The 23,522-nt window shown below is 39.7% G+C and overlaps 1 protein-coding gene across 4 annotated transcripts in view; it reads right to left on the bottom strand.

Annotated features, from left to right (window-relative positions):
* FOCAD (focadhesin) overlaps positions 1–23,522 on the bottom strand; it is a 123,334-nt gene that overhangs the window by 86,247 nt on the left and 13,565 nt on the right. For all 4 annotated transcript variants that reach the window (XM_062599636.1, XM_062599635.1, XM_062599637.1 and 1 more), the window contains exons 5-10: positions 20,647–20,751; positions 9,752–9,853; positions 4,474–4,678; positions 3,261–3,467; positions 2,722–2,809; positions 1,942–2,144 (exon numbers count right to left, since the gene is read on the bottom strand). In XM_062599636.1, coding sequence (XP_062455620.1) covers positions 1,942–2,144; positions 2,722–2,809; positions 3,261–3,467; positions 4,474–4,678; positions 9,752–9,853; positions 20,647–20,751 — 910 coding nt within the window. The remainder of the gene's footprint in view (positions 1–1,941; positions 2,145–2,721; positions 2,810–3,260; positions 3,468–4,473; positions 4,679–9,751; positions 9,854–20,646; positions 20,752–23,522) is intronic.

Below are 23,522 nucleotides of genomic sequence, written 5' to 3'. Positions count from 1 at the left end.
ACTTACAGTGGCAAAAGAAGAGCTTCACTATCTGCCTGACCCTACAAGATTGTAAGATTTGAAATGAAGATTAGACATTTACAGCCAATTTTTTCAAGGTTACAAAAAACTGTGGGGGGGGGGGAAGGTAGAATTGTTAGAGTCTGAAATATTAAGCTGGTATTTCCCATTCCCCATTGCTTCCCCAAGGTTTTGCCACACAATCATAATTCTTTCCTTTTGTCTTTATTTGGCAGGCGTGAAAAGAAGCTATCAACATATTTTTACTTTAGCACTACACCTCATTCCAGCCGGTTTGGTAGAAAATCTGAAGCTGTAAGCACAGAAAGATACATATAAATCCCTCAATGGCAAAGCAGTTGTTCAGATTAGCAATGTCCTAGTATTTTTCAAACGCTTGCTCTTCTTTCTTAGCAGTTAAAAGAGCAACAACTGTGTGATGAAAGTCTAAGTGAGCAAAATTCTTAGAGATGATATCTTTTAGTACCTATCAAATTCTGCATCACAAATGACTGAACTCATGGGACCATTAAATAGGAATTCTATATCTTTTTATCTTTCAATTCAGAACCAAAGTTTATCACACACTTCCTGCAAACAGTAACAAGGCAAAACGAGCATCGGCCTCTTCATTCTCATTGCCTCACACATATTACCAAAGATCTGTTACACTTCTTGCTACAAACGTCACAGATATGTGTGTCTTCCAATGAGCCAGAAGTTGTCAGGTTGTTGGAGAATCCCTACCAAAACCAAGAGTTTTTCCAGCCTCAAGTAGCTAGCAAAAAAGGTTAAAGTTATCAGAAATTATTTAAACCCTTAATATAAAAGCTTTCTTGTAGAGAAAATATCAAATATTTTAATTACTATAGCAAAGTTGCCTTACAGAAAGCCAGTGTTATACCATATACTGTAATCTGTGTCCTGCAGCAACCTAACAATTTCATAAGCCTTTAAACTAGCTTCTCAAAACCCAGACAGCAACCTAAGGAAAGCCATGCCAAACACCGTCTTTGAGGTGCCTATCAAAAGAAGGCTTAAGAACATTTCAGCTATGATGTTGTTCACAAAAGACCACAAACATTCAAAACTAAACTACTTTCTATCTTGATTTTAACTAGGCTTGTCACTTCTTTGTTGCAGTTGCTGTGTAGCTGGGCCAGTGACAGTAGGAACACAAGACTCAAGTGCCTGGGACACTTGCTATTGAAATAAACCTCCACTGACAGTACAGGCTGCCCCTTGGCAAGTTATGTCAAGGGAAGGTGAGCACCTCTCCACCCTTGCAGGCAACCTAAAGCTCATTCTTTCAGAGCAGAACCAGTAAAGTCTCTTTAGTAGAAACTGAAACAACTATCTTTCATTAAGAGTGCAAATGGGCTTGCACTTTTACATTTACAAAAACAGAAAAATCAAGCTGGAGAGGGATTCTGGGACAACGAAAATAACATAAAGCTGAACTGGCATCATTTCCTCTCCCCCTCCTCCCCCCAACCTCCATTTTTTATTTCTCCAAGCCATCTCATCAACATCCTCACTAGTTTAGGTATCAGACAGGAAGAAGAAATATTTCAATTTATACAGTGCTAAGAATGCCTCAATCAAAAAGGACCTCTTATCACCTCTCTTCAGAACAGATGGAACAGAAGGATGGTGGGTAGCTAAGAAGCATGTAAGTAAATAAAAAAATAAAAACAACAGAAAAAGCTCAGATGAAAATATCTATGGTAATTAGCTGAAAAACAATTAGTGGTGCTTTTAAGTGCTAACTCCTTTCTTCTCCTCAGAAGGAGTGGTGGGTAGGAGCACATATGTTTCCATCAACTTTATCACACAAACAAGCTCACACACACAGTCTTTCCTAGTCAGCTAGGCATAATGCACTGAAACTGCTGAACGCTTCCTATACCAAAAAAAGGAAAAGCCTAACTTAAGATTTACCAGTTCCTTTTTATCCTTCACACCTTCTTGCCGTAATATTTCCAAAAGATTTATAGCCAACTGCTGCCTGGTAGTGCCAGAATCTTCCTCTGATAGGCAGTCCCCAACTGCTGTAGAAGATAAGATCTGTAACACAGGCATCACCAAAACGAGGGCTGTGGTTGGGATGTTCTGGGTTTCTGAACAGGAAAGGAGCTTGTAAGCTATTTAAGAAGGGGAAAAAAATCAGATGGAAGAAGGAACCATCAGTCGTAATTTTAAGCACAAAACAAACATTTCTAGGAAACATTCTGATCAAGCAAAGTAATAGTCCCAAGAATTACAGTAAGGGCACACTAGAGTTAAAATACAAAACATTTTTTGGAAAAACTCCAAGTCTGTCTGGCCTTTACACCACAGCACCTCATACAGCAAGAAACATGATAGTGGAATATAGCAGTCTCTCTCCCTTTATTGAAATGACTGCAATGCGTTAACCAAAATTATTAGTTGAAAGTTGAACATTGTCAAGACTGCCATGCCTCAGCTCTTAAGATCTGTCAAAAGAAACCATTTAGGAGACATGGATCTCAGCTGAGTATATCCTACTGTTGATAAAACAATGAAACATATGTAAGCTACAGGATAGTAGGGAGCTCAATAACATCCAAGTAGAAAGTCAGTACAGCAGGAAAATTTACTCTAATCGCCACCATATTATACGTTTACTTTTTTCTTTAAACTGAAAGAAAGCAAGAGAGAGCCTTAGGAATGTGGATTCCTCTTTCACAGCAACTTTACCTAGACTCAAAACAGACTTTTGCTGACTTGCTGGTGTTTGCAGCAGCAGTAGTGCTAAACCAATTATGTACTGTTCCACTGGAAAAACCTGTGGAGGAAGAAAGAAAAAGATTCAAGTCTTCTTTATTTTTCATTGGGAATAAATGGAAATTGGCAGCAACTGAAACCATGAAAAGCATTACTTCATGTATCATAATGAATATACACACAGTAACAATGCATGCAGCAAAGAAAATAATAATAGCAGTTCTCTTCTAATTGAGTAACTACAATATTCTGATTTGTTACTTTGTTCAAACCATTTTGGCTCAGTTTAATTTATACTCAGTATTTATCAGTTAGTCTTCTACTATGTAAGTTAATTACAGTTGCTGCCTTACAAAGGTTTTCAAACAAGGAGAAAAAAAGCACAAGCTTTCAAAACACCAGTAGTCATTTCCAGATAAATGCCACATACTGATGCCTTGAAATCTTAACAAGATATTCTTTCCACGTATTATTTCCAAGCAATTATTTTTGGCTTTTCCATGAAATCATACCTCTTTTAAGAGCTCAAAGTGGTCCTCTATTAAGGAGATCACAGATGAGCATTCTCCTGTTACATTTAAACACACTTCACAGAAGCATAACAGTTGCAGACAAAATTGGGATAACTGGACTTTCCAAAACACAGGATAGCGCAGTAGGCTTAGGAATAGCTCTTGCAGAAAAAACAAGGCTTCGGTAACTTGAATCAAATCCTTAAGCTGTAAAGTAAAAAGATAGTTAAAAAAAACTGTTGTGGTTTTTATTTCTCCTTTCCTGTCTATGAATCCTATCTAAATTCTCTCAAATTTAAAATTAGTTCATTTAGGTATACAATCTTCCCATTACAAGTATTAACAAGACTTTGAAGGAACATCTAGAGACTAAATCCAGGAATCTCTTACCAACAGGTGAACTGTCATTTAATATTCACAAGTAAAATAAAGTACACATGAAAGAATAAAGAGATTTTTTTTAAATGACTGTTGAGAAAAATTCCCTGTTCCTGATGCATTCAACTTGGCTTTTGGGCTTCTCTCAGCTATTGCCAAGTAAAAATAAACTGCATGGGGATTTCATAGAGCAGGTAAGTAGGAAGGAAAAAAGTACACAGAGAGAACAACCAAGCTTGATCAATATCACAGTAAAGCATCAGAGCAGAGAAATGAACTCAGCCCCCAATCTAAAGCAGATAAAAAGACTAAGCCCCTAGCTCCCAGCAAATATCACTGTTCAACTTAAAAGTACACTGGAAAACTACAGCATATTCTAAAAGTGATTAAGTTTTACCTTGAGATGCACTATCCCGGTTACAGCAAGACAGACAGGATTTATGCAGGAGCACACATACAAATGCTCCTCAAATAGCTTGTTTCATTTCTAATATTACATATGTCAAATTAAAAATTGCACGTTTTTGACAAAAAGACCACCACACACCAACATTCTGTCTCTCATATACATTTACTGTATATTTACAGAGGGTGTTAACGGCCAATAATTATTGTAAACATGTATTTCAGTTTACACCCTAATTGGCAGATTGGAGCACTTTAGGAGTTCTATCCTTCCCCAGGAAGAACTCGTATATTAGAATTCTGTACTACCAACAAATCAAGTCTATAGGAAATGGAAGACAGCATTGCATTTGCACACACAAAGGGCAACAATGACACTGTAATTTGTTTGATAAAGCAATATAAAAGGTGAGATCAGGCTACAACTCACCTGAAGGTTTGGAACCAAATCACACAGAAGCAGAATAATCTGGGATTCCAGCATAGAGGGTGCTTCCTTGTTCTTTGGACCATGTGGCTTAAGTAAGACCTTCAGTAGGCCCATTCTCAGCTCTGCATATTCACGTAACTGAGATGGTTCACAATACAGGTATCTTACAAATGGAGCCATTATACCAACACATGAGCTCTGTGCCCTGCAGTTCAAGAAAAAAGTTTACTGAGACTACTTTCCACTGAAAACTGAACAAGCAAAGAAAACCAAGTAATGTGACATTCCCTGAATTCAAAATAATTTACATGATGCAAAGATTTACAGAAAGTTTTTTTAAAACGCATTACTAAACCTCACAGGAAAAACTAGTTTGACTTACTAGCACCTTAGCACCTATCATGGTATCTTACATAGCAACTGTACAATGAAGTACATTGGCAAAAGATCCAGTATTTAAGCATGAATATCGCCTTAATTTATACTTGTAGGTTACAATGACATTCTATATTTTATTCTTTTTCTTCTTATCAAGAAAGTTACTTTTCTTGTTGAATGCCATAAGAAGACATTGCACCATACTGAAGCAGTATTTGGACACCAACACTCAGAAATGCTGCTTTCATATAAAAAATCTCTTCTATTCCTTTCCAACTTTTGCCCACTGGTCTCAAACAACTGAATGGAGGAGCCATGAAACAGGAACTGCTTTAACCAACATTGGTTTTTGGAAAAGAACTCACCAGTTCTTTTGACTTGACTTTGTTAGGAACCCTGACTGCTCTTGAGAGTACGAAAAATAATCACATAAAGCTAATGCATGAAAAAATATATTCAGAAACAAAACTCGGAATCTGTTTCCAACAAGGCATAGCCCTCTTGCAAAGCTTAAATAAAAAAAGTCAGCAACAGGGCTACAGCAATATTTTCTCAATCTAGAACTTCTTTCTACAGACACCCTTTGCACAAAAAGCAGCAACAAAATTTAAGACATCTGCCCTTTCAGCAAGAGAAACTGCTGTTTAAATTTAAAACAAGCCACCAGCAAAAAATCCAACGTTCACTCCATCAGTCAGGTATCTGACAAGACTTCAGGAATCCCAGATTTAGCAGCTGAGTGGAGGAACAAGCCTGCAAATTACATGTAAAAAATATTCTGATTGGACAAAATATAAATCTGCTTGAAATTCTTACTATTGAGCATATAGCCTAGGCCCACTAGAAATTAGACAGACGAATAAATAATCTTGTTTTATCTATTTTCAGCAATGATATAAAATTCAATTTCACTGTACTATTACTTTGTCCAATTGTACTTGTCTTCCAGAAAACAGGAAACAAAGATTCTTTTATATGAAATGCATAAACAGGGTTGTAAAAAAAAACCATCAAAAGATTAGATTGTAAGGTTGCTATAACACTTCGTATCTTGCATTTCAACTTCATAGAACAAGTTCCTTAGAGATAACTATGGATGTTGAAGTTGTTGGTAGCTTGGACATCTTAGAAAATCACAGAATAGCTGAGTTGGAAGGGACCTCTGGAAATAATCCGGTCCACTCCTCCCCACCACCATTCAAAGCAGGGTCAGTTACAGCCAGTTGTCCAGGACAGTTTTCAATGTCTCCAAGGACAGACACTCCATTACCTCTCTGGGCAACCTCTTTCATTGCTCAACCACCCTGACAACCACCCAAAAAACAGTAAGAATTGTTATCTTATGTTCAGGTGAAATTTCCTCTGTTTGTTTGTGACCATTGCTTCTTGTCCTGTCACCAAGCATTACTGCAAAGAATCTGACTCCATCTTCTTTACGCTCTCCCACTAGGTGTTTATTACAAAAATGGATAATAATATCCCCCCAAGCCTTTTCTTATCCAGCCTGAACAGTCCCAGTTTCAGCCTTTCCTCCTACGATAGATGCTTCAGTCCATTCATCATCTCTGTGGCTCCTCACTTGATTCACTGCAGTAGATTTTCATCTCTCATACTGCGCAGCCCAGACTTTGACCCAGCACCCCGGATGCCAAGGAGAGGGGAGGGAATGATCTCCTCCCTTGACTGGTCAGCAGAAGGCTGTTGGCCTTTGCACCTTTGCCACAAGGGCACATTGCTGGCTTATGGTCATTTTGTTGTCCAGCAGGACCCAGCTGTTTCTGCAATGAGGCTCTCCAGCTAGTAGGCCCCCAGCATTTACTGGTACATGGACTTAACTGCCCCAGGTGCAGGAGTTGGCACTTGTTCAACTTCATGAGGTTCTTCTGTATATTTCTCCAGCCTACTGAGGTCCCCTGAATGGCAACACAACCATCTGCTCTGTAAACCACTTGTCCCAGTTTTGTATCATCAGCAAACTTGCCGAGGGCGCACTCTTCCTTATTATCGAGGTCTTTAATGAAGATGCTCAACTATATGGGCCTCAGTATCTACGCCTTGTGTATACCACTGGCCTCTAGACGGACTTTGTGCTGCTGATCACAACCCTCTCAGCTTGGTAGTTCAGCCCATTTTCAGTCCACATCATCGTCTACTGACCTAGCTCATTCTTCACCATTTTGTCTATGAGATCTTATGGGAGACAATGTCAAAAGCCTTAGTAAAGTCAAGACAAACAATCCACTACACTGTCCTCCTCCACTGGGCCAGTCTTCTCATCGTAGCAGGCTATGAGATTACTTAAGTACTATTTCACCTTTGTAAATCTGTGCTGAGTACTCCTCTGATAACCTTCTTGTCTTTCATGTGTTTGGAAATGGTTTTCAGGATTATTTGCTCTATCACCTTCAAGATGAGGCTGAAAGGCCTTTAGTTCCCTAGATGATCCTTCTTGAAGACAGGAGTGACATTTACTCTCTTTCAATCCTCAAGAAATCACCCCCAATCGCTAAGACCTTTCAAAGAGACAGAGAGCAGCCTTATCGACATCAGCCAGCTCCCTCAGCACTTGTGGGCACATTGCATCAGTGCCTATGAACTTGTGTATGTCCGGTTTGTTCAAGTATTCCCTAAACTGACCCTCCTCCACCAAGAATAAGTGCTTGCTCCAGACTTCTGCTCTCATCTCTTGAATCTGCCTGTGATTCCTGAAAGCTGGTCTCACCAGTAAAAAACAAGGTGAGAAAGATATTCAGAATCTCTGCTTTTTCTGTGTCCTTTGTGATCAAAGCCCCTGTTCCATTCAGCAGTGGGTCCACAATTTCCCTAGTCTTCCTTTTGCAGCTTATGTGACTGTAGAAACCCTTCTTTTTATCTTTCATGTCCCTCAGCAGATGCAAATGCAAGTGTTTGCCTTTCCTAACTCCACCTCACTTGGACGGTGTCTATATTCCTCTTGGGTTACTTGTCCCTTCTTCTACCTCCTATCTGCTTCCTCTTTCTATTTGACTTCAATCAAGAGAAATTTTTTTATGCATGCAGGTCTCCTGCTGCCTTTACTTGATTCCTGCTTGTTGGGACAAACTGTCTTGTGCTTAAATTCACTAACCAGCTCTTTTTGAGCCCACTTCCCCCCAGGGTCATACCCCACAGGATTCTTCCAGCAGATCTCTGAATAGTCCAAAGTCTGCTTTCCCAAAATCCAGAGTTGTAATCTTGTCCTGTCTTCTGTCAGGATCCGTAACTTCACTGTCTTATGCTTACTGCAGCCAAGACTGCCTCCAGCCTTCACATTCCTGACCAGTCCTTCCTTATTTTTATAAGTATCAGGTTCAACAAAGCATCTCCCCTCATCAGTTCCTCAGTCACCTGTGCCAGGAAGTTGTCAATGCATTCCAGAAAGTTCCTGGTTTGCTTCTGTTCTGCTGTGTTGCCCCTCCACTAGATACCAGGACTGTTCAAAACCCCTAAAATGGCCAGGACCTGTGAAAGTGAAGTTTCTTCCAGCTGTCTGGAGAAGACTCAACTGCTTCTTGTTTTTGATCATGTGATCTGCAGCAGACATCCACCATAGTGTCAGTCATGTTGGGCTGCCCACTAATGCTGGCTTACAAGCTCTCAACTGGCCCCTCACCATCCCCAGGCAGAGTTCCAGATATTCCCACTGCTCTCCCACATAGAGGGCAACTTCCAACCCCTCACTGTCCTGGCCTGTCCTTCCTAAAAAACTTGTAGCCATCCATGGCAATGTTCCAACTCTGTGAGCTATCCACCACACCTCCATGATCCCAATGAGATTGCAGCTATAACTGCAGACTTCTTATTCCTCTGATTTGTTCCCTCTGCTGCATACATTAGTGTATAGGCACTTCAGAGAGACACCTCAGTACGCTCATTTCCCCCAAAAGGCACAAGAACTTTCCCCTTAATGTGGTCCCACTGGTGCTTCCTTTTTTTTTTACATACATATGCTTGGGGTGATTCTACTTCAGCTATGTTTGGTTGATTAAGAGGTACCTTCTGTTCACATCACCCATTGCTTACAAACTTCATCCACCACTTCCTCACTCGATCATTGGTCATTTTGTCCCTCTTGTGTGGCTTCTAGTTTAAACCCCTCCTTATACCAGGCTAGACAGCCTGTATCATGTGGATTGTTTCTTGTTAAAGAATATCTTATGTTAAGACTGTACCTTTTTTCCTTTTAAAAAAAAAATCAGGAAGAATACCTCACATCTAAAGACATCATACTTTAATAAACAGACAAATAGATTCTCATCTTCTGTTTTCTCTGTATCATCCTCCATTTTGCATGATAAGTTCTACGTGCTTAGCAGTCTTTTCTTTAACTAAGAACCCAAAATCTTGACAATACAGATAATTTTTATACTTGTAAAACTCCACTGGCCAACATATAAAAGAGAAGATTCTTTCTGGTGGGATTACTAAGCTGTTTTTTCATATCATAGCTCAGAAGCCACAAAATCTGACATATACTGGGGATCACTTTTCTAAAGTTACTAGGTTTCTGCTTTTATGTGCTTACAAAGTAAAAGACATTAATAAAAAGATTTAGTCAAAAATGACTTCTTTCAAAAAATTTCCACACTATAAATTTTCCACAATTTTTCCCATACATAAAAAATAAACATAGAAAAGTTACAAAAAAAAAAACATATTTTTTTTCCAGATCTTAAAACATATATCCTAGCATTTAATTATGATTCCACTGTGCAATTCAAGAGCTAAAAATGAAGTTTTAAATTTATTTTTTTCTAAAGATGCAATTCTTATCATTCACAGATTTTTCTCAATCATTGTAGCCACTTTCAAGAACAAATTACAATGATATGATTTAGTTATATCTACTTACTGCTTTTTGTAGGATTGCCTGTTTATTTACCTGTCTGGACACTGCTGGAAAAATGTTGTTATCTGCTGTAGGAGAATTGGCCAGCAATCAGGTCTGTTTTCAAGCACAGTGATTAATGGATGAGGAGTGTTCCTGAAAAACAGCAAAATCACATTTGGATTTGTAATGCAGAAAGCGAGTGTGCAACTAACCACAAATAAGAGCAGGAACACACAATTTAACCCTCTGCCATTATTAACCCCATTATCAGCTTTGCCAAGACTATTATGTGATAAAAGGACAACATTTTATAGGATCTTTGGGAAATAAAATCAAATTCCATTGCTTATTCAGAAAGTCTGGCTACACATCAATTTTCTCTTTTTTAATAAACGCCTAAGCATGGCCTGATGTGATGTCACTGATAGCTACACTGGGCTGGGCATTTTTAAAAATCCAGTTCTTCATTCAAACGTGGAAAACAGATATCTGAATGTTTAAATTCCAGAATGAAAATTTGTAGGTAGCAGTGAGCAGACTTCCCAACTGCAGATGACTCTCACAGCTATGCTACACTGCATACTCAGCTTGGAAAGTCTTCCTCAAGCAGCCTTACTAATCTCATCTTTAAGTCCATCATTCATATTGAAAGCTTCATAAAAGGTTATGTGAAGCAATTAGTGCAGGTATAACAAGTATAGCTGCTGATGAAGCTATAACATGTTTGACAACAAGTTTCAGAAATAGGCAGTAATATAGCAAGCTACTGCTTGACAAAACGAAACAAAAATAGATGGGCCAGCATGGCAAGTTATCAAACTAATCCCACAAAGTTAAGATATGAGCCCACTTAGACTGAGAAGCCATAGGTACTTCACTGAGATATTCACTGAGATACAATAACAGATTTAAACAATAATACACCTATTTTCTCACATACAAATAAGAAAAATTCGTACATGAAGAAAGCCTAAAGATTAAAAACTACAGGGGAAAATAGAAAGCACTAATTAATCAGAAATCACATAATCATCATGTAAAAGCTCCAGATAGTACCTACAGAATCATTTGACACAGAATGATATATTCCACCCTTCAGTCTAGAGTTTTTTAAAAACAAGTACAGGTTTCCCATCCGTGAAGCTAACCAGTGATTGTTCCTCAGAGCTACCATTTTAAATCTGTTCCCATTTTATTATTTATTTATTTATTTAGACTTTCATGCATGGGAGCTGTCTCACTCACAGAATAGCAGATCATAGAATAAGTAAGGTAAGTAAGGAATAAGGAAGGGACCTCCAGAGATCATCTAGTCCAATCTCCACGCTCAAGCAGGGTCACCTACATCATGTTAGACAGGGTTGCATCCAGGTGGGCCTTGACTGTCTCCAGAGAAGGAGACTCCACAGCCTCTCTGCGCAACCCGTGCCAGTGCTCTGTCACTCTCACAGGGAAGAAATTCCCCCTCACGGTCAGGCAGAACTTCCTGTGCTTCAATTTCTGCCCGTTGCCTCTTGTCCTGTCACATGGGACAACTGAAAAGAGTTTGTCCCCGTCCCCTTGACACCCTCCCTTCAGGTACTTGTACACATTGATAAGATCCCCCCTCAGTCTTCTCTTCCCCAGGCTGAAGAGGCCCAGCTCTCACAGCCGTTCCTCATAGGGCAGGTGCTCCAGCCCTCTGGTCATCCTCATAGCCCTACACTGAACTCTCTCTAGCAGCTCCATGTCTCTCTTGTACTGGGGAGCCCAGAGCTGGACACAGTACTCGAGATGAGGCCTCCCCAGGGCTGAGCAGAGGGGCAGGATCACCTCCCTCTACCTGCTGGCAACACTCTTCTTAATGCACCCCAGGAGACCATAGGCCTTCCTGGCCACAAGGGCACATTGCTGGCTCATGGTCAACTTGTCATCCACCAGCACTCCCAGGGCCTTCCCTGCAAAGCTGCTCTCCAGAATGTCAGCCCCTAGCCTGTACTGGTACATGGTGTTAAATCCTCGCTAAGAGCAGGACTCTGCACTTGCCCTTGTTGAACCTCAGGAGATTCCTCTCCACCCAACTCTCCAGCCTGTCCAGGTCTCTCTGCATGGCAGCACAGCCCTCAGCTGTATCAGCCACTCTTCCCAGCTTGGCAGCATCAGCAAACTTGCTGAGGAGGCACTCTGTCCCTCATCAAGGTCATTGATGAAGAAGTTGAACAGGGTGCGACCCAGTACTGAGCCCTGGGGGACGCCACTAGCCACAATTCTCCAACTGGACTCCACACTGCTGATGACAATCCTCTGAGCCAGGTTGTCCTTTCAGCCAGGTCTCAATCCACCTCACTCTCCACTTGTCTAACCCACACTTCCTGAGCTTCTCTAGGAGGATGTTCTGGGAGACAGTGTCAAAAGCCTTGCTTAAGTCAAGGTACACAATGTCCACTGCTCTTCCCTCATCTACCCAGCCAGTCATTCCATCACAGAAGGCTATCAGATTGGTTAAGCAGGATTTCCCATTGGTGAATCCATGCTGACTACTCCTGATCACCTTCTTCTCCTACATATGCCTGGAGATGACCTCCAGAATGAGCTGTTCTGTCACCTAGGGATGGAGGTGAGGCTGACTGGCCTGTAGTTGCCTGGGTCCTTCTTCTTGCCCTTTTTGAAGACTGGAGTGACATAGGCTTTCTTCCAGCCCTCAGGCACCTCTCCAGGTCTCCAGGACCTTTCAAAGATGATGGAGAATGGCTTGGCAACAACATCCGCCAGCTCCCTCAGTACCCACGAGTGCATCCCATCTGGGCCCATGGATTTGTGGATGTCTAGCTTTCCCAGAAGGTCTCTAATCCTATACTCCTCAACCAAAGGAAAGTCTTCCCTTCTCCAGACATTCTCCCTCACATCCAGGCTGTAGGATTCTTGAGGGCTGCCCGTAGCAGTGAAGACAGAAGCAAAGAAGGCATTCAGTAATTCTGCCTTCTCTGTATCCCTTGTCACCAGGGCCCCCGCCACAGTCAGTAGTGGGCCCACATTTTCCCCAGTCTTCCTCTTGCTGCTTATGTATTTGAAGAAGCCCTTCCTGTTGTCCTTAACTTCCCCTGCCAGACTCGATTCCAAGTGGGCCTTATCCTTCCTCGCAGCATCTCTACCTACTCTGGCTGCATTCCCATAATCCTCCCAAGTAGCCTGTCCCCTCTTCCACATTCTGTGTACTTTCTTCTTCTGTCTGAATTGGGCCAAAAGCTCCTTGCTCACCCATGCAGGTCTCTTGCCCCTTTTGCTGCACTTCTTACTCATAGGGATGCACTTGAGCTTGGAGGAAGTGATGTTTGAATACTAGCCAGCTCTCCTGCACCCCCCTTCCCTCTAGGGCCTTAACCCTAGATTCCTTCAAGTAGGTGTCAGAAGAGCCCAAAGTCCACTCTCCTGAAGTCCAGGGTTGCAATCCTGCTTGTTGCCTTACTTCTTTCCTGCAGGATCCTGAACTCCACCATCTCATGGTCACTGCAGCCAATGCTGCACCCAACCTCCACATCTCCAACCAGTCCTTCTCTGTTAGTAAGGACAAGGTCCAGCAGGACACCCTTCCTCATAGGTTCCTCCACTATTTGTGACAAGAAATTATCATCAATGCATTGCAGGAGCCTCCTGGATCGTTTGAACTATACAGGCTTTCTGTGTAGTCCTTCCAGCAGATGTCAGGGTGGTTGAAGTCCCCCATGAGAACCAGGGCCTGTGATCATGAGGCTACTTCCATCAATCTGTAGAAGGCCTCATCAACTTTCTCTTCCTGGTCAAGTGGCCCGTAGTAGACACCCACAACAGTGTCCCTCATGTTAGCCTACCCTTTGCTACCCATAAGCTCTCAACTGCCTCCTCCTCCTCCCAGCCTACACAGAGCTCGATGCATTCCTGTTGCTCTCTCACATAAAGAGCAACTCCACCACCTCGCCTTCCTGGCCTGTCTTTCCTAAAAGGCTTGTAGCCATCCATGGCAGCATTCCAGCCATGTGAGCTATCTCACCATGTCTCCGTGATTGCAATCACGGCCCTGCGACCGCACACAGATCTGCAGTTCCTCCTGTTTGTTCCCCATGCTGCATGCATTGGTGTACAGGCATTTCAGAGAGGTGGTCATGCCTGCAGGTTTTCCAGGAAGGGTGCACAGGGGTCCCCCATAGCCATGTCCCAAATGCACATCCCCAGCTGCATGCACCCGTTGGAGGCCCCTCAACCCAACTTGTGTTTTGTTGTCTACCCCCTCTCTGTGACATCCCTCTTCCCCCTTTCTACCTAGTTTAAAGCCCTCTTTACCAGGCTGGCCAACCTGTTGGCAAAGGCAAATGTGCCCCACTTGGTGAGGTGAATCCCATCTCTCCCCACCAGTTGTTGATCTTCAAACCATGTTTCACGGTCATAGAATTCAAAACCCTGTTGCCAACCCCAGTGGCAAACTGTTGATTTGGAAAATCTTCCTACTCCTCCTCCTCCCATGCCTCCCCCTAATTGGCAGGATCGATGAGAAGACCATTTGGGCTCCCAGACCCTTGACCACCATGCCCAAGGCCTTGAAGTCTTCTTTGATTGTCTCTAGTTTGTTCTCTGTATCGTTAGCACCCACGTTTAAAGAGCAGCAGAGGGTAGTAGTCTGAGGAGCGGACAAGCCTTGGCAGCCTTTCAGGCACATCTCGTATTCTCGCCCCCAGCAGGCAGCAAACCTCTCAGAGGAGGGGTCAGGTCAGCAGATGGGTGCCTCTGTCCCCCCGCAGCATGGAATCACCCACTAACTACAACCACTCGTCGCCTCTTCTGAGTGGTCACGCAAGGCACGGGCTCGGGCAGCCCAGTTGCTTCCCTTGAGGCCAGGTCCAGGTTCTCCTCATCCTGGAGTGCACTAAACCTGTTTCTTCAACTGTAAGTCCAATCTACAGGAGGATTGGGGGGCCCTTCTTCTTTTTGTTCAAAAACTAGAAAAAACTAGTTTCCAGCCTTTTTCAACAGGGCTGTGCTGTACTATTTCACTCTTCACAGAGCCTTCCAGAAACTCCCCTGCTGCAGGGGATTGGGACTTCAGGAGTAGTATGTTCTCTAGGAACCAAATGGAAGACTGCAAGTAAAGAAGCTGTTGGGTTTAATTTAAATTCTGTTAATTATATTATCATGACCGATGCAGTCAAACAAGCCGTTCAGAAAGGATTTATAGTGGTGTTTTTTTGTTTGTTATTTTTTTTAAAAAAACTTGTTGAGAGAAGAAAGCCCAAGAGCTTAGGCATCTTACTACTGCAGAACAGAAACATAAACATGTATTTAGACATGCTCATATGTAATAGCACTATAATAGCACAAGCCAGAAGCATCATTCTGAACAGTATCAAACAACCCCAGCTTCAGGTAATGTGAATGAGATCTACAGGAATTCCACATCTTCAAAAAAAAACAAATACACATAAATATCAGACTAATAGTTCTTTTTTCCACTATAGAGTGCAGTTGAATTACATAACGTGATGGTGCCTTAAAGCTTCTCTTAAGTGAGCTAGAAAGGCAACAGTCATCTGCTGTAAACAGGACCCCTTAGTGATACACTATAGCTAGAGATTTTTTTCTGAAAAAAAGTTATCTAATAGACATGTATGTTTAAATTAAATAAGGAGCTACCTATTATGCTACTTTAACATTCTCAGTGTTATTGCTATTAGAATTCTGGAGAACTAACTGGGTTGAAGATTAATCAGACAGTAATAAGGGTCACTACTAACTAAATGAAAAGTCTGCTACTTTTTGCAAGTTGGTTATAGAATATTTTGCATGCTTAATTCCTGTTGTTTTCTTCAAGATCAGAATAAAGCTACTAACAAAGCAAAATGCAAACATGGCTGTTTCTACTTCAGTAGAAGACTACAGTCAAATATGACACACTGAATTCTGTAGCTGTGTAATTTTAATAGTGCTGACCTGCAGGTTACTTAGATTCTGCAACAAACTTCTTTTAATAAAAACTCAAAGATACTTAAGTGAAAGTAAGTTTTGGTGAACTCTTTCTCTCCTCCAAGAGGTTCAAACTGCACTGGATCTTAAGGTGCGAAAATGCAGGAAATCTTGCTCTGACTTACAAAACAGTTGGTCACTGAAGGATATTCACAAGGCAAAGTAGTTCTGGCAATATGCTTTTAGACATCAAAAAATAGCTTTTACTTATTCAGGGAAACATAACTGCAGAGCTCAAGACAGGAGCACAGACACGGCTGGTCTAACTCAAGAGGATACTTACAAATATAACTTGTTAGGAAGAAGGCTAAAACATACTCAGGTCATTTCTATTTAGTCATGAAGACAATTGTGTCTTTCAACAAACAGCATGAACCTCCCAGGAATACAGTAAAATTAGATAAAGAAAACTTTTAAGTCATCCCATATACAGACACTTTAGAACTCGTGAACTACTAAGACTCAAAAGTATAACCAGAGACCTTCTTTAACCATCTCCAAGAAAGTTTAAAGGCAGTAAATAATGCTAATACGTTTGCTATGGTATGTAAACAAGAGGTGGGGAACATCCTCAGGAAGAGTACTCAAGTAGTGGAAATAATAATGTTAATAATAAAGGAAAACTGCAGATAATGTCTGAGCAAAAACATTAAGAAAAATCAGCATCTGTATAGATTTCTGGAGTTGAGAGTTATTAAGAAGCTATTATGCCTAAAGGCAAAAGGAAATTTAGCAATGGAACCTGATAACTAGACTCTGTTCTTACATCTGCTAGCTCTTTAATGAAGCTTAAAATAAGTAGTACTTTAACGTATTTAAGTCTTTATAAAAGTACTTTAATTAGTAGCTTTCAAGCTCTTCATGCAGGTTAATAAGAAGAAAACAAATTTGGAAGTGATCTCATGCTAAGATAATAAGACTATGCATACATCCAGGAGAATGAAGTAAAAATGAAGTAGCTGGACAAGATCTTCAGGAGCAGATGTCTTGATTTCTACCTGCACTAACTGAATATTTGTAAGCCAGTGCCATTTTAGCATTTAAAAGGGACCTCATGGACAAAAAGGGGTGGCGTTCACGATGCCCACACTCCTTAATTCTGCAAATCTTTTGTTAAGTGCAAAGTCTCTTATGATCCACGTATAAAGGCTGAAAAAGCTAAAGCTAATGCCTATTGCAACTTTTTAAGACAACAGCGCCCAAGACACGCATGTGTTGACACTCTAGTACTGGAGACCAGCAGAATTACAGACAGAAAACAGAATCCCTTTTAAGGTAGCAAGATACAAAAATTATTCACACATGTTCCTGGGACCTTGAAAGAGCATAGCCTGCTACAGCCATAAGAAGTTAGAGCAGTTGCTTAGTTCAAGACCTTTGTTAAAAGAACTAATTAGCTTTCTGAATGGGAAGAATGTATTAGTCGTCTAAATGCTGCTATTATACTAAAGTCAGTGGAACCCTCATAAAGTAGGAGCATGTAACATAACAAAATTAAAATTAAAATGGCTTAGTGTCCAGAATAAACAACCCTTTTATGTCTAGATTTTGTGTCCTCTGAAATTAATATGATTGCACAGAGTTGGATGATAATAAAAATTCTAAGCTCTACAGTGACTACTGATTAATAATGAAATATGAAAATGTGCAGTCCCCCAAAATTCCATTTGATAATACTATTAGTGATAAGAAAAATGAAATGTGTATATGGAAATTTATTTTCAGCTCTAAGTAAAGAATTGTTAGCAAAGCACTGCAACATGCAAATCTTTAAATGACATAAAAATCCTACTATACTTATCCCACTGGCAAGGACTTACAACAAAATTAAATGAACAACTAGATCCAGCTATCTACATGTAAATTCATGACTGTCTAGGAAAGAAAGATTAACTTTATTCTCAGCAACAATAAAGCAAAAGTTATTTTTAACCTTTAAGTCAACTCAACTTCTTTCTACATCTGTGGACACAGACGAACTACAATTTGATTTACATCATCAATTCAGTGACAGATTGCTTTTTCTGTCTGAGGAAACAATGTCTGCAGTCACCATGCACTTTCATGTATACAGCTATGACCCTGGCCTTTTCGGAAACACAGCACAGTACTTTACTCCATCAAATTTGCATTTTTAAAGTACTTCTGCCTGCTTCGAATTTTGATTTCAGAGTGTTGGTTGTTATCCAATAAGACATGGGAAGTACAGCTCCTCAGCCTTTTTAGGCAATAAAAAATGTGCATGGTGAATTACTAAGAATAATCTAAGTTTGTTAAAACAAAAGTTAATAGATTTCAGCAAAAATGTATAGCTAAAGTTGTGTTCCAGTCTGATAAAGCTGAAAATCATTTTTAACATAATTTTAAGTATTCTTCATTAATGCGTTTGCTGTTTATGCTTCCTGTTACAATTACTTTCCCATTCATGAAGCTCCAGCAGAGATAGGACAAAATTCAGGTCAAGGCAGAAACAGTGAAAATGACTATTTTTTTGCACCACAAATGTGTCTAGTAGTTACAGTTGTACAAATTTTTCTCTTATTCTTAATTTATGCATTCTCAGGCCAGAAGAACACCTGGCTGAAATCTGAAATGCATGCTATCTATCTAAAGTTCCCCCAAACTGATCAAACACCAAGAATAACAAACGCACTGTGAAATATATCAAACATATATCAAAGTCTTCTTTCGTTATCATCAAGTTATCATGTTACCAGTACAAACTGGTTACTGGCATAACAAAGCACAAGACAGTTCTAAGTAAAATGCAGCTCCTTGTATGGAAAGGATTTGTAATGGGCAAAACTTCTCCATTTGTGAATGTTTTAACAAAAAGGTAAATGTATGCTATAACCCACCTGGACTGATAATGCTAACAAGGCTTACCATAAACATCTCACTTCCCTGCTCTCCTGCTTGATTCAGCTTGAGTTTAGGTTATTGGACAGATATGTTAATATGCATAGGAAATCAGTGGACTTTTTTGCCAGACAAGAGATGTGACAAAGCCATAGGGAGAACCCAATCCTAGTACATAGTGAGACCAACCTCCAGACTACTTCTGTCTCTGGACAGGCTAGGACAAGGCCTTGACCTATTAGATGTTTGAAACAGAGTCAAACAATGAATTTGACTTCTCCCTTCAGTAAATAAAAAGAAGCATTGGCTGAGTCTAGGACAAGAGTAAGATTGGTGCTTATTTTCAGTTCTCTCTTGATCTAAACAGTTTTGAAATGTCAAAATTCACCTTCCTTGTATGCTACCAATAATTTTTCTTCAAAAAACCTTTTTTTTTTTGACTGCTTGGGGAGAGAACATTTCTACATTCCAGCCACAGTCTACTTTTTCACATAGAGACTGGATTAAGCCGTTTTAACTTAGGCTTTTCCACCAGAAGACTGAAAAAACAGTTTGTTTACTACTAAAGAGGAAAATTTTCCCAAAGAGTTCCATCTCACTATTCTTCAATATTTGTTTTCTCTATTAAAACAGTTATAACTTTTACAGAAAGAATTGAAAGAGCGAGGAAAAAAAAGTATACCATATTTCAGCAATGCAAGCCCCGCAGCAAGCTCCCCAAAGCTTGTTCCACTATTCCTTACCATTTTATTTTGTCTAAGTTAAGACATGACTCCTCTTTACCAAAACCTGCCTTTTATATCATTAAACAAGTACAATTACAACATTTCTAAACTGATAGCTCTTACATGCATAAAAAGCAACTTGAAAAAGTTCATGACTTCTACCACAGGTAGGATCTTCTTCAGAAGAAGATAAAGTGTTGGTTATGACAGTCAACACTGACTCATAGTTTCTATAGAGCTTGCAGGAATCATCAAGATGTCCCTTTATGAAGTTTGCTATTGCATGACAAGAAGCTCTACATTAGTAGCTCTGGATGCAGTTTGAAATTGTTTTTATGCAGCAACATCTTTAATAATGAAAGCATTTAGAAACCTTATTTTGACAGCAGAAAAAAAAAAACGGATGAGAGGAAAGCAGTCTACATTAAAGGGACTATCATGATATCATCTAGGTACTACATATGAACAAGTCTCCAAATTTGTTTTCTCTCCCCCATTCATACAGCCTTCCTGTTGCTGTTATCCCCTTTTGTGCTTCTAAAGGCTATCTTATCTCTGTACTATAAAACTCCTTGAAGCTCTCAATCAAAAATATACCATTATAAGGTATTTGTGAATTCTCTTAAAAAGATGAAGCTCAGCTCTGCTGGGACTGTTAACTAAATCACATTTGTTTTAGCATGCTATGAAAAGAAAGAAACTTAGATGTATTCCTGACCTAGTCTGGTGAGATCCTTAAATATCATAACTAAGCCCCTGAAGCAATTCCAGAGCTGGATTAAAAATGCAGCAAAACACCTCAGATAGTTAAGCTTTGGCAATCATATATTCTGGTAATTCTACTTGCTTCAGAGCAGTCTTTGCCTTTAATGCTAAAATTGTCTCATTTGCTGTTCCTTGTCCAAAGGAATGAAAAGACTGCTTCAGAGAACATCAGTTCTCCACATGTTAAGGATAGTTTTAACACTTGCCATGGATGGCTATGATAAATTAATGATTTGTTTTGTGAGGACTAGGAATAATAAGATCTATTCTTTGAGAAATTACTGGCTTATATTGTTTAGTATCCAGAGGGGCTTGAACTTTGAAGAACACCTTTGCCCCACAGTTAGGCATTTATAAAGGTAATAGGTGCTAAGTTCAAAAACACATCCTTTCTATCAGGTAGGTTCTTTGTCTTCTAACTTGTCATCTTTTTCCCCTCATGAAGTTTGTAGGACTTAGTATCTCTTGAACCTTTAGTCTCTACTGTCAAATTTTGCCAAAATTGGTTAGCAGAGTCAAAACTACAAAAAAAGAGAGGATTAAAGGGCAAATACCAATATCAGGTTCTTGCTGGAATTGAGGCAAGAAGTTATGAGGGTGTCTGCATAAAACTGATGTGAAACTCACCTTATAGCATACAAATTCCAAACAGCTTCATCTCCATCTTTTCCCAGCTGAAGAGCTTGCATTTGTAGTAACTTCCAAATAGTTTTAATCAAACCATGCACATTCCTGTTAGCAAAACAAAATACATTACTATTGTGTACACAGCTGGATTAGTTGATTCTTTCATAAGCGGAGAAATCCAGGCACAGAACTCAGGAAGACTCAAGTTCTTCTTAAGGACCTCCTCATATCTGGCTCCAAAATTTCTGCCAAGCTGCGCATCCAACATGTCTTTGCCTTTTTTTTTGCAAAATGAAGATACTATAGCAAAGATAAGAATCAATACATCTCTCTGATAGATTTGGTAAAAGAAAATCATGAAAAAAGTACGTATTTTGTCCCTAATTTAAATGAAATGGGTGTTTTAAAATATGTTAAAACCTGAAAATCAGCTCTTCTCTGAATGCGTGTATGAGGGTAAACATCCATCATAGTACGCAGCAATTTCAAACATCCAATTGCCTATCAAAAGAAAGCATTTAAATCCCCTACACTGAAAATTACTTCTTCAGAAAGGACTTGGATTATGAATGGACCTCTGTACATCTAGACTTTTTAGTGCTAGCCAAAAATTTGAACAAGTTTAAGCCATTTCTATCTAAGAATGCTGAGACCTTACATAGCCATTTTTAAAAGGATGTAAGTTTTCATACATACAGGCTGGACCAGCCTCAATACATCAGAGTACACTTCTCTCAGAAACATTATCTGAAATGTCACCAGCCTCCTCTGATAAGGTAATAATATTTCATCTAAAAGAAAAATCATACAGTTTGATATTTACCATCTACTTACGGCTTGACATTTAGCATATACTTCACATAAAATTCAAAAACGAAAAAGGCAAAGTATCATCTAACTATTGAATCATAACCCTGCACTCATGTCATTCATAAAATAAAATGGGGACAGACAAACATCACTTTTCACTTTGAATATTTACCATACTTATCACGACCTCCCGGCAAACTTTCTAGAATGAATGTCTGGTGTAAGCTGGGTCCACCATAGAGCAACTAAAGATTCCACAGTGAACCTTCCCATCAGCAACTGTTCAGATTTATGCTCTAGATAGAGGCAAAGAAGTATATCCCCTTTTGCTGTGTCCTTTCCACACTCTTGCTAGAAAACATTGACCCAGGTCAATGCTGACAGAATACAATTATAAGATGTGCCTGTAAACATTAAAACTACTGACACCTGAGTATCAAAACACTGAATGATGATTGCACAAGAAAATATAAGGTTAGGCAGAGTCCTGTTATTAAACACCCCAAAAAGAGGAGTGAAATAAGTTTCCTGACCCTAACACAGTAATTAAAGGGCACATGAATGGGAAAACCTGTTCATGGGAAAGGGAAGGAGAAAAAATGTTTAATCTTTTAGATATTTTAAGACTAGAGAGAGAGATAGTTAAATCGTAAATCTGGTAGCATATCCCTCAATTTCAACAGAGTAACTAGGAAGTGAGATAAAATAAGCAATGAAACACACAATTAGAAAACAGGCTTCACTGATCTGGAATTCCAGTATTTCTGATACTTCTGGACCTAATTCCCAGGTGAGAAACAAGGGGGAGAACAGAACCTGCTTTAGCTTTTATATTCAGCTCTTGAAAGAAGACCACGCATTGGCATGACATATTGCCAAGATCTGCTCCCACTGTAGGAATAATGTTCAGGTGAGGAAAGCATTTTAATAACATTTATACACAAATATAGCCTGGCAATAATTCCTAAAGATTACACTAATTTCATCATTTCGCTATTTTTTAAATAAACTAACTTGATTATTTATGCTCATCTGTTACAGAACATAAACCATAGAATTTTTCCTTCTACTAAAACAGAAAGGCCAATGATGATTGCTACCAGCAGAGGAAATCATACTGTTATAATACTGAGATGAAAAATATCCCTAAGATGTTACTTCAACTTAGGCTTAAGGAGTCTCAGAAGAATGGACTACAAGAAACCAAATATGGATGCCCAGAGACAAGAATAGTTTTTCATTTGCATAATAAGCAGATTGTGTGAACCATAAAAAAGTCAAATCAGATAAGCACTAGATGTGCACGCTGGCACTTTTCTTTCCTAGCACAGAATTTAATACATCTGACAAAATAAAAAACACCAGGTGTACTAAACTTTTGTTATATTCATCACAACACAGTTGAGAGAGAAGCAAGAACACAAAACTAGCAGTATTTACCGATAAAACATTCACCACACTCCATCCTCTACTGCACGGAGCTCAGTATTTGCATATGCCTCTCAGTTGGCTGCCAATTTCATGTCTACTTTCTTTCAAAGACACTGTGCATGTAGCAGTGCAAAGCCCCAGAGCAAATCTGAATGAAAACTTGGCAGCGAATAAAATGAAAGAACAGCTGGCTAAGTCAAAAAAAAATGGATCAGCTTTGAAGTCAACCAATCTGAAACTGTTCAGTTAATCAACTTCTAGGGCTAAAGACACTTAAAACCCATGGACCTTTGTGGTTAAGTTATATAAACTCCGCTTTGCAATTCATAGTGGACATGGTTTGAATTGTGGCAGCTTGAGAAGAAACACCATGAAAATGTGTAAAAAAGTTTCCTGGTTGATTTGACAGCACAGCCAGCACTTACCAGAGCAGTCAACATGATGTTGGTCTTGCATATGCAGCTGTTTCAAAAGGAAAAAGCTGAGAATGGTGTGGAAATGGTGTCAGAGCCAAGCTCTTTAATTTAACTCTGTTATACTACAAGTTTGTCTTTAAGGTTAACTCAGTCTTGAATATTCTGTTTTATACTTTCTTTTTCCTGAAGTACAAAACTGTAATACAGTGCATCCCCCTG

This window comes from Rhea pennata, chromosome Z (genome assembly GCF_028389875.1).
Source record: "Rhea pennata isolate bPtePen1 chromosome Z, bPtePen1.pri, whole genome shotgun sequence".
NCBI lineage: Eukaryota > Metazoa > Chordata > Aves > Rheiformes > Rheidae > Rhea > Rhea pennata.
This window is presented reverse-complemented; position numbering and strand designations above follow the sequence as displayed.